This window comes from Bombina bombina, chromosome 5 (genome assembly GCF_027579735.1).
Source record: "Bombina bombina isolate aBomBom1 chromosome 5, aBomBom1.pri, whole genome shotgun sequence".
In the NCBI taxonomy this organism is placed as follows: Eukaryota; Metazoa; Chordata; class Amphibia; order Anura; family Bombinatoridae; genus Bombina; species Bombina bombina.
The window spans coordinates 835,215,179-835,227,891 of record NC_069503.1 but is presented as its reverse complement, the minus strand read 5'-3'; the positions used below and the strand labels follow the sequence as shown (position 1 = coordinate 835,227,891).

Genomic DNA, 12,713 nt, shown 5'->3' with positions numbered 1-12,713 from the left:
CCGTTGTGCAGCCGTTTCCTCCTTGTGTTTATCATTTGGCGGATTGGTTCCTGCTTATTTTGCGGCTTGCACCTTGCCACTACTGTGACTTCAATATTGGCTGTCTCTTACCTATGATGACAGCACTCTGAGATCAGCATTTCCTCCAGGACACCGGCTGTTGCGGCTAGTGACTCACCATGTATAGGTTTTATGTATGTTTGTCATTGCTTTTAGGTTTTCTTTGCTGTATTTTGACATTTGACAAAAGCGCAGTAATATATATATATATATATATATATATATATATATATATATATATATATATATATATATATATATATATATATATATATATATATATATATATATATAAAACAGTACATAAAAGGTCAGCACTCACCAACTGTTACAACCACTCTGTGCACGGCCAGTTGACATGCAAAGAAATTCACACTGAAGTAGGATGAGACCCGGTGTTGATCCGTTTGATCCCACAACAAAGAAAGCCAGCACCAGAGATTAATGTATCACCAATTTAATGCCAGATAAGCATAACGTTTCAGCCCCCACTGGAGCCTTGATCACATGCAGCAATTCACAAGAAAAACGTCAGGCATAAAATATACATCCCATACAATCCCTTAAATACCCACACCCACCAATCAGATTCAAAACACAGAACCGCAAAACGCTAAACCATCTAACACCGCTGTAGCGCATAATAATCAACATGAACTGCAAGCGTTCACAGCAAGGAGCTGCGTATCGCAACTGAGCATGCGTGCGCGATGACATCATCACGCAAACACGGGTCACCATGGTAACTAATACACAAAAGCTTCAGGTAGCAGCACAAAACCACAACTGTTCAGTCATATGTGACGACATGATGTACTCAATGCGAGCGTGTATTATAACCATAGCAACCATACGTAGGTCATGTGGAAACACAATAGAAATACAAAGTACATACAATATAGCATTATTATGAAACCTAAAAACCACACACTTTTACTACATTAAGGCTTCACTACCACATCGCAACATATAGACTAGTTGCAATGTAGGTAATGTGTTCATGTGTATCAATCTGATACCAACAAGTGAAAATATATACAATTAAAACAAAACAATTGGCATATCACTAAGACACACACAGAGTGTGGGTATTTAAGGGATTGTATGGGATGTATATTTTATGCCTGACTTCTTTCTTGTGAATTGCTGCATGTGATCAAGGCTCCAGTGGGGGCTGAAACATTATGCTTATCTGGCATTTAATTGGTGATACATTAATCTCTGGTGCTGGCTTTCTTTGTTGTGGGATCAAACGGATCAACACCGGGTCCTATCCTACTTCAGTGTGAATATATATGTGTGTTTATGAGACAGAGACAGAGACAGAGACAGAGAGAGAGAGAGAATTTTCTTTTCTTCTGATGGGGATTGTCCACAGCTGCATTCATTACTTTGGGGAATTCAGAACCTGGCCACCAGGAGGACACAAAGACACCCCAGCCAAAGGCTTAAATACCTCCCCCACTTCCCTCATCCCACATTCATTCTACCAAGGAAACAAGGAACAGTAGGAGAATTATCAGGTGAAAAAAAGGTGCCAGAAGAATAAACAAAAAACATGGCCGCCCCCCATAAAAGAACGTGGGAGGGGAGCTGTGGACTCTCCCCGTCAGAAAAAAAGAAAATGATCAGGTAAGCAAAATTTAAGTTTTTCTTCTTAAACAGGGAGAGTCCACAGCTGCATTCATTACTTTTGGGAAGACAATACCCAAGCTATAGAGGGCACTGAATGCAAAAAGGGCGGATAGACAAGGCGGCACCATAGTCTGAAAATACCCAAACCATCAACAACTGCTGTACCGAGCGGAACAAAAAAGGACTGAAAGGACAAAGTAACTGTCCAAGAGCTAAATTCAGCAAAGCCCAGATAAAAAACGCTCAAAGGTACTAGATTCCACTGAGCACAAAGTCCCGCCGGCTCCAAGGCCGTACCGATCCCACATATTCCTAGAAGGGAAAAGGAAATATTCAACAAGAGATCTAAAATCTCAGCAACTAGGGTAAAAAAAGTAACCCTAGCAAAATCGGCCGCAACTGCCGGTTGCAGCAAGAAAAAAAAAAATGAATAGAGATAAACTCCAACAACCTACCAGAATTAAGATAGGGAAAAAAATCCCTACCCTAATCTGGAGAAAGTCCAAAGGACCAAGATTCAATCCAAAGACAACCCCGAAGATGGAGCAGAACCCATAACTCACATAGAGTGCAGTCTGCACTCATGAAAGAGCTACCGCGGAATAAGCAGATATTCCGCAGAATTGCAAACAATTAGCAGCATAAGCACTTATCGTGCTCCAAATGGAGCTCCTTGCTCCCACTCTGCCACACAAGACTAGTAGACATCAGTCATGAACACTAGCCTATTAAGTTAGAAACTGCACAAGGAGACTCCCACAGAGGGAACCCTCCGGAAGTGCAGGAACTCACTCCCTAACAAAATCAGGGAAGCAGAAAAAAACATGCCAAGTAAAAACTCCTCTAATCTCCGCCACTAGAGAGATCACAAGATCTGGAGAAGAACACGGTCAAACTCAACTGATCCATAGGCCTCAGGCCGAAAAATTTAAAACCAGCCCACAGCTGGATTCCAACCAACAATTCAAGTTGCAAAGCCTCAAAAACCCACCATTAGGTTACATGGGCTACTTCCTCGAGACAAAGGCCCAGCACCAAAAACGCATGGCATGTCCGAAGATAAGGAAATAAATAAATCCCCATATTATTCAAAAGAGGACTAAACACTAACAAAGGGTCAGCAAACCCTGACCATATGCAACAAGCTTGGCATGCTAAAAACCCCAAGCCGGAACAGAACATAGCACGATTTCAGGTTACAGAACGCAGACCCATCTTCCTTCCCTACAGGAAGATAAACTCCCAGACAAAGGGAGACCACACACTGACACAACAGTGTGAACACAATACCAGAATCCACCTCAACATGATTGTACCACAAGGTCGAGGAACCCCCCTTCGAGAATTAGGCGGACACCATGGTATATCCCGCTCTCCCTAAGGGGAGGGAAATTTAAAAAAAAACACCTGCTCACCCACCCACAGGTACGGAGCATGTCATCGAACAGACGGCAAAACCAGAACCGACTGAAAGGGCACCCTCCAGCTGTAACAGCCGGTCTAGGAGCCAAACAGACAGCCAGCGAACCCACCTATAAAGTGGAATGACTGAATAAGAGATCAATCTCCCGCTTGCTAGACAGCTAACAAGGAATCAAGCCATTCTCAAGTCTCTGACCAAAGAAGCAAGCGGATGACTCAACCTTAAGGGCTGAATCACTCGGGATTCAACTAGGAGGTCCGGCCAGATATCCTAGCCAAGACCACACAAAAAAGCACCCAGAAAAAGGAGCCGGTCACAGACTGAGGAACGATAGGAATACCTCATACGGAGAACCCTAGAAGATGCAAGCACAGCCAATCCAAAGGCCCTAGGGCACTGGATGTTCACTAATCATCCAAAATTTGAGGGACAATACCCTCCAGACCAACAGCTAAGAAGCTGCCAATAAAAAGCACCACCCTACAATAGAGGCTGCAAAAATCAGAAACAATCCATCTGCCATATCAACTGATATAATGAAGAAAGGGTAGCTCCCGGACCACCAAAGAGATCAACGCATTCTCTATAGTCCCAAAAAACATGGGAGCAGACGAGAAGCAGTATGAGGAAGAAAGGCGGACAAAAGTGCCCAATCCTCCAAAACCGATGACCAACCAACCATCCCCCACAAGAGAAAGAAGGAAGTCTAAAACACCTCGCTCCTTATGGAAGAGGTACCAAGGTCAAGAAATCAAAAAGAGTAGACTAATTAAGGCAATACCATAGGAGGGATAAACCCCCCTCCAACCTGATACTCCAAATTAAGGAGACGTCTAAAGCTCCGGTCCAAATGGAAATGGAGAGAACTAGCTCCGAGGTCAAAGACCTTCGGAGTGCTTCTTAGCAGGATCTGATCAGGCCCAACAAACAGGAACAGGACCAAGAGGACTGTACAAACCCCTTGATGCCCCACCCAAAAAGAAGAGAACCAGCCTGACGTCATAACGAAAAGGCCTCCTCTCTTAGCCCCGTCAAGGCCAGAGTCTTAAAAGAAATAATTAAACTCTCATGGAGTTCCTCTCCCTGGTAATCCCTATTCACAGGGAAAATATCATGCTGAAGGAGGAACGCAAGCATAATAAACCTCTCATCTGAGAGAAAACTCACCACCCAACCAGGTCAACCAGGCCCTTAAGGAACAGAAGCCAGTGCCCAACCAGGACCAGCCTGCTACATAGGGCATTCCAGAACTGAACCGGGTCACAGAAATGTTGAAACCCTAGAAGGGATCAATAAAACTTAAGACTATACAAATAACATCTTAACATACAACTTCCACAGAAATGTCTAAGCGACAACAAAATCGCTAGTATCGAAGTAGAGGAAAAATGTTTCCCAACGGGGAAGTATAACAAACATGAGCTTCCAAAAAAAAAAAAAAAACAAGTACATCCTAACCGGATCAAGTGAACGCCCAAGAAAAATGGCAACACTGAAAAAACATGCCGCAGCAGGACACAAAGGCGTGCCAGTCTATAATGAAAGGCAAGACTTACCTCTGCCAGGGGGGACTGACGACCCCCAGGATTGGGCTCCTGAAGCCTCAGAGGCAACCACTTCACCAGAGGGCTGATCTGATCCAGCCGATTCCTCGCCTGACGAGCCCTGGATCACCGAACACGGACAGAATCTCACTAACGTCTCCCTCCCTGGAAGATGTAAATGCACTAATGCCAAAGAAATGTTCATGTAGAAGCGTGCCGTAACCTCTGGAGGAAACAAGCTGCCTTCCGGAGAAGGGGTAACATTAGGGACACCTACTTGCATAGCCAAAGAAGGTTCTAGGGTATCCCCACACGGGATATGGGGCCCATGGCTCGGCGGACTCCAAGTTCCCTGGATCGGGAGAAAATAGCAATCTAAAGCGGTATGCGGAACATAACTAATGGGCATGGATTATCCTGGCCATTTCATACTATTCGCAAGAAGTAGAAACTGAATCAGAGACATCCATCTCCAAAATAATCAGAGTCCTCCAAAACTAGGATATAAATTATGGATAGGAAGAAAAAATAAAACAGCACCTTACACCTCCAATGGCTGGGGCACTCACCACCTCCTATGACCCAGACAACTAGCGAAACAGACTTCTCTCCGTCTCCACACGGTCAGGAATACGGAAATGGTGACTAGAAACGTGACCACACCCGGTCACAAGGTAAACCGTGCAGGCCAACTAAAAACGCGCCAAAGCCACAAGGACTGCACAGCCTGACAAAAATGGCTGCTATGTTCCGATATAGCCACAAGCCCAAATATCACTACACATTAGCAGACAGAATCACATAAACATGATTAAAGTGCCCCTGTTCAATAAGCCCCCTCAGGAGATATTAATCCTCGATTCCATAAGATAAAGGAGTCCCACTGAGACCCTGACTTCTTCGTTTTACTTTACACATCTTAAATAAAATGAAACAATCTTACCGGAATCTACACTGTGAAACAGGAACACGGCCCTTCAAGTGTGACAGATAGTAGCCTCGCTTCTGACATGGACTTGAGCAAACAAAACAGGCTGCAAAACTTGTCAATGCTGATTGCTAAGGAGCTGTTAATATGAGTCGGGATGGTTTCGCAGAAAGACTAACTTTCATCCAAGCTCTCACTGAGGGGCTGACAGGACTACTTAAAACTCCAGTGCCATTCCGAAGAGTACTACCCTCCATAAGAGACTATCTTTAATCTTCCGACACTTCTCTGCCAACCTCCTGTGACAAAAGGCAAAGAATGACTGGGGAAAGAGGGAAGTGGGGAAGGTATTTAAGCCTTTGGCTGGGGTGTCTTTGCCTCCTCCTGGTGGCCAGGTTCTGAATTCCCAAAAGTAATGATTGCAGCTGTGGACACTCCCCGTTTAAGAAAAATAAATAAATAAATTAATAATAATAATATTAATAATAATAATAATAATATTATATATATATATATATATATATATATATATATATATTTTTCATTTTGATCTATCAAATAACTGAAGGACACAGTAATATTTCATTAGTGAAATGAGGTTTATTGGATTAACAGAAAATGTGCAATATGCATCCAAACGAAATTAGACAGATGCATACATTTGGGCACGCTTGTCATTTTGTTGATTTGAATACCTGTAACTACATAGCACTGATTAATTGGAACACACAATTGGTTTGGTGAGCCCATTAAGCCTTGAACTTCATAGACAGGTGCATCCAATCATGAGAAAAGGTATTTAAGGTGGCCAATTGCAAGTTGTTCTCTTTGACTCTTCTCTGAAGAGTGGCAACATGGGGGCCTCAAAACAACTCTCAAATGACCTGAAAACAAAGATTGTTCAACATTATGGTTTAGGGGAAGGCTACAAAAAGCTATCGAAGAGATTTAAGCCATCAGTGTCCACTGTGAGGAACAGTGAGGAAATGTAAGACCACAGGCACAGTTTTTGTTAAGGCCAGAAATAAAATATTGGAGAGGCAAAGGCAAAGGATGGTGAGAACGGTCAAAAACAGCCCACAGACCACCTCCAAAGACCTACAACATCATCTTGCTGCATATGGTATCATTGTGCATCGTTCAGTAATTCAGCGTATTGGAGAGTGATACGGAAGAAGCCTTTTCTGCACACACAGTACAAACAGAGTCGCTTGAGGTATGCAAACACACATTTGGACAAGCCAGCTTTATTTTGGTAGAAGGTGCTGTGGACTGATGAAACAAAGATTGAGTTATTTGGTCATAACAAGGGGCATTATGCATGGCAGCAAAAGAACACAGCATTCCAAGACAAACACTTGCTAGCCACAGTGAAATTTGGTGGATGTTCCATCATGCTGTGTGGCCAGTGCCGGTACTGGGAATATTGTTAAAGTTGAGGGTCGCATGGATTCCACTCAATATCAGCAGATACTTGAGAATAATGTTGAGAAATTAGTCACAAAGTTGAAGTTACGCCGGAGTTGGATATTTCAAAAAGACAACGACCCAAAACACTGCTCAAAATCTACTCTGGCATGTATGCAGTGGAACAAGTACAATATTCTGGAATGGCCATCCCAGTCCCCAGACCCGAATATAATTGAAAATCTGTGGATTGATTTGAAGTGGGCTGTCTATGCTCAGCAACCATCAAACCTTTTTTTGGATAAATGGTCCAAAATACCTTTATCCATAATCCACACACTCATTACAGGCTATAGGAAGCGTCTAGAGGCTTTTATTTCTGCTAAAGGAGGCTCTACTAAATATTGATGCCATATTTCTATTGGGGTGCCCAAATGTATGCACCTGTCTAATTTCTTCTTGATGCATATTGCACATTTTCTGTTAATCCAATAAACCTCATTTCACTACTGAAATATTACTGTGCCCTTCAGTTTTTTGATAGATCAAAATGAAATTGCTGATCCAAACAGCCCATTATTTATAAATGAAAATCATTGAAATTGTCAGGGGTGCCTAAACTTTTCCATACGACTATATATACACACATACACACACACGCGTGTGACTTCATTTTTAAAATTTTAGAATATACTGAAGCTGTTTAAAAGTGCATTGCAAATTAGCTGCAGAGAAAAAAAAAGAAATGCTGTTAAGTTTTTAAAATGTCTCTCGAATAAATTTGTTTCCTTTGCTCTCGGTCTAAGTTAAAAATGTAGTGATAAAAAAAGTGAAAATCGCTCACAAGAGCATTCAGGAGTTACAGCTTTGCAGACCGGGAAAGGCTAGAGGCAGAGTGAAAAACATTTCTGCAAGCCAGTCATCAATTAACACACTGCAATTTTGCAACGCTGCTCTATATTTTACTGTTCTCTTTAAACTAAGCATAGCTCTCTGGCTGCACTGTGTTAAGGAAAACTTGCACAGTACCGCAAGAGTACAGCGCTGTTTAAAAGAGAACAGTCTGCTGTAGCGCAACACTGCAAAGTAAAAGCACTAACAGTTCCTGCATATGTCCAGTTTTTTCTGCAGACATGGTGCGTTTTCTGCGATGATATCTCAGATCACAGCATGTTCTGCCTTGTGTTATCAAAGTTGCTCCCAGGAGTGTTCATCTGAACTTTCTCTAAAATGTCATGATTATATTCACTCTGATATTAGTGAGATTTTAACTTGTTTACCACCAGCTGATAAGTGCAGACGTTTGCAAGGATTTGAAGATGGTCGTTCTTTGGCCTTTAGGGACTTCCTTTAGGTTTAAGTTACCCATTTATGATAGCTGCGTTTCTGACTCTTTTTCTGAGGATAGTCTCTCTGAGTCCCAGAACCCTGCTGCTGTGGCAGGGAATGTGTCCTTTAATTTCAGACTTGAGCATATTCATGCACTATTGTCAGAAGTTTTAATTGCTTTAGAGGTAGAGGAAAGTCCTGCTACAGTCAAGCAACCCGTTAAGAGGACCGATACATATTTTAAAGAAGCTCCAAATAAGTCTTCCTCTTTTCCCGTGATTGATTCAGTTTCGGAAATTATTACTAAGGAATGGCAGAAGCCAGATATTCATTTGTTTCATCTTCCAAATTTAACTCTATGTTTCCTCTCCCTTCTGTTAAAACAGAGATGTGGGAGACTGTTCCCTAAGGTAAATGCAGATATTTCCACTTTGTCCAGACATACTACTATTCCTTTGGAGGATAACTCTTAAGGATCATTTAGATTGAAAACTTGAAGGTTTTATCTTTGGGCCTGCAATCAGTGAAGCCTGTGTGGTGTGACAATCTCTCAGAACTTATATCAGAGTGGTTTTCCTAGAAACGAGATTCAGGATCAAATTAATCTAAGGACAGAAAATTCCTTTATTTGTGATGCAGAAGTGGAAATGATTCACATCAATGCCAAGAATTCTGCATTAGCTGTTTTAGCCAGGCGAGCTTTATGGATTGAGAATTGGTCTGCTGATACATTTTCCAAGCACAGAATGTTTTCCCATACCTTCAAGGGTCTGGGACTGGATCCTATTATTGCCACAGTCACAGGGGGTAAGGGAGCTTTTTGCACCAGGATAAGAAGTCTAAGGGTAAGCCTAGAACTGCAGGGTGTTTTGCACCTTTTGACAATCCCAGAAAAATGCCTCCTCTACTCAGAGTTCTAGTTATTCCAAATCCTCCTGAAAGTCTAACTCTTCTTGGTCCAAAAATAAACTGTCCAAGAAGTCTACCCCAGCTTCCAAAACCGCATGAAGGTGCAGCCACCATACCAGACCAGGCTCTGGTGGGGTGCAGATATGTACAGCAGCTACTTGGTCTTCTTTGCACACTTGTTCTAAGTTTTATCACTTTGATGTGTATGCTTCTTTTGATGCTGCCTTTGGCAGGAAAGTTCTGCGTGCCTGAATATTAACGTCCTGCCTTTACTGTGGATTCATTGACTCAGTGGCTTGGGTACTGATTCACACACAATTGCTCGAAGACACTCACCATCTGAGGAAAGAAAACAACATGTATGCTTACCTGACAAGCGGCAGTACTTGTTTGCACTTCTTTGCCCCGCTTTAGCTCTTCTGCTTTTCTTTTTTTCCCCTCCTCTGTTTGGCTATATCTATGACTGAGGATCATGGGATGTGGGAGGGATATAAAGCTCTGGTGTGTTGGGGTGTCTTTTGCCTCCTCCTAATAGTCAGAAGGGGAATATTCCCACACGTGATGGCGTGTGGACCTATATATATATATATATATATATATATATATATATATATATATATATATATATATATATATATATATATATATATATATATATAATATATATATATATATATATATATATATACACACACACATACATACACACACACATATACATATATATATATATATATATATATATATATATATATATATATAAATAAATATATATAAAAGGTAAATAGTTGGAGTCTAGCACCATAAGTTGTACTTAGTTTTCAGTCTGTGTGCACGTCACCAAGGAGTATCAGCCAAACTCCAATGTATACAGTCCATGTATGAAAAAAGGTAACAGCACCACAGTACAAAATTCTTCTTTACAGGTGAAAAATTTTCTTCATTTGGGTATAACAACCATAAAAGCGACGTTTCGGACCTACATGGTCCTTAATAATATATATATATATATATATATATATATATATATATATATATATATATATATATATATATATATATATATATATATATATATATATATATATATATATATATATATATATATATATATATATATATATATATATATATATATATATATATATATACACACACACGTCTATACACAAATACACACACACACACATTTATAAGTACAAATATGTAAATATCAGGGTTTATAAAATTATTAAAACTTTAGGATCTCACAAATATATTGAGAAGCAGTCACACATTTTTTTGTGTTATTTTTGGGGACTGAAGGCTGACTGTATACCCATATGTATAGATTGGTCCACAAAATTAAAAACTAGAAGTTAAATTCTTAGAAACACACAGTCACAACATACCTGTTATGACTCCTGGGTATGGTACAGGCACAGGTGAAAATAAAGATGAAGCTCCCCCAAAAGGTGTCATCCCTGATGAGCCTCCAAAAGGAGTCATCGAATGACTGTTAAAATTAGTTGATGTTCCTTTAGCTGCAGGTGACTGTGTGGCTTGTGTTGGGTCATTTCCATATTGGCTGGGGTTGGAACTCAAAGGGTCAGGTTTGGCCTCAGGTCTGTATTTTATAGAAGGTCCTTTGTCTTCTTTGCTTTTAATACACCCCATTATACCTGTAAAGAAATGTGCAAAAATGGAAATCAAACATTCAAAATCAGTAAAAATATAAATTAAATGGAAAACTAAGCTTGAGTATTTAATACATTTAAAAATATTCATGTGCTTACAATAAATTTGTATACATTATTGTAGAAAAAAAACCTTTTCAATTAAAGGGACAGTCAAGTCCAAAAAAATCTTTCATGATTTAAATAGGGCATGCAATTTTAAACAATTTACCAATTTACTTGTATCACCAATTTTGCTTTGTTCTCTTGTATTCTTAGTTGAAAGCTAAAACTAGGAGGTTCATATGCTAATTTCTTAGACCTTGAAGACTGCCTCTAATCTGAATACATTTTGACCACTAGAGGGCATTAGTTCACATGTTTCATAGAGATAACATTGAGCTCATGAACGTAAAGTGACCTAGGAGTGAGCACTGATTGGCTAAACTGCATGTCTGTCAAAAGAACTGAAATAAGGGGGCAGTCAGCAGAAGCTTAGATACAAGATAATTACAGAGGTAAAAAGTATATTACTATAACTGTGTTGGATATGCAAAACTGGGGAATGGGTAATAAAGGGATTATCTTTCTTTTTAAACAACAACAATTCTGGTGTTGACTGTCTCTTTAATGTATGTTCATGCTAAGGGATTTTAGCCTAACCTAGATGTATTAATTCACTAAATCATTCTACACGATGAAGCCTTTTGCGCACACTTTGCCATGTAGCTAAATTCTTTAGTTCCAGTAAAGTCTTCAGTGTCTGATTCATATTGATTAGGCATTAATGAATTTCATTTATAGTCTGGGTCCAGGTATGCAGATACTATATGACATATGATATATACATATGTAATGCAAAAGGGTGTATGCAGAATTTTTTTTTTTATTATTGAATCACACAAACAATTAAAAAATTTGGAAAATGCACAAATAAAGCATATTAGCTAACAGAAGTAAGTTGGAGAGTCGTTTAAAATCCCATGCACTATAAAAATCCTGAAAGTTTAATTTTGACTTCACTATCCCTTTAATACATAGAAGTGTGATTAAAGTGGCATAAATACAAACAAATTACATGTGGAATTCTGTTTTTCCTAATATGTTATTTGATAATAAGAAAAAAATAAAAAAAAACAACAAAAAAAACCAGAAAAGGCTCGTTTTGGTATCCTTTGATTAAAATCAGTTAGCTAGTCTCAGGTGTGTTAACGTGTCTGGAGCACTACAGAGCAGCATTTTTGCAATAATGTAGTTAATAATAATAGATTATCTGCAAGAACACTAGATGGCAGCAGTTTTCCCTAAAGTGCGTCAGACACACCTAGGTATGCTCTTCAACAAAGAATAACATGAGAAAGAAGCAACATTTTATAATACAAGTAAATGGAAAACTTTTTTTTAAACGTATACTCTATCTGAATCATGATCGAAACATTTTGGGTTATCATGTCCGCAAGATATCGCTGAATGCCGACAGCATATGCTGTCGGCATTTAACATTGCACAAGCAATTCTGGTGAACTGCTTGTGCAATGCTGCCCCCTGCAGAGGGTGTCAATCAACCTGATCATACACGACCGGCGGATTGATGTCCGCAGCCTCAGAGGCAGCGGACCAGTTAAGGATCAGCGGTCTTAAGACCGCTGCTTCATAACTGCTGTTTCCGGCGAGCCTGAAGGCTCGCGCAGAAACAGGGGCATCAGGGGCCATTCAGCCCTTGATTAGTCGGCCCCTATGTCTCTACTGTGTATATTTAAAACACACACACACATATATTCACTTATATGTACGATCTGCTCTCCATTCCATGGTCTGGATAC

The 12,713-nt window shown here is 40.1% G+C and overlaps 1 protein-coding gene across 1 annotated transcript in view; it reads right to left on the bottom strand.

Moving 5' to 3' along the window:
• Positions 1 to 12,713, bottom strand: part of YES1 (YES proto-oncogene 1, Src family tyrosine kinase) — a 189,791-nt gene that overhangs the window by 88,459 nt on the left and 88,619 nt on the right. Inside the window, exon 2 of the mRNA XM_053714958.1 lies at positions 10,627 to 10,896. Within this exon, the coding sequence (XP_053570933.1) occupies positions 10,627 to 10,891 (265 nt within the window). The 5' untranslated portion in view covers positions 10,892 to 10,896. The remainder of the gene's footprint in view (positions 1 to 10,626; positions 10,897 to 12,713) is intronic.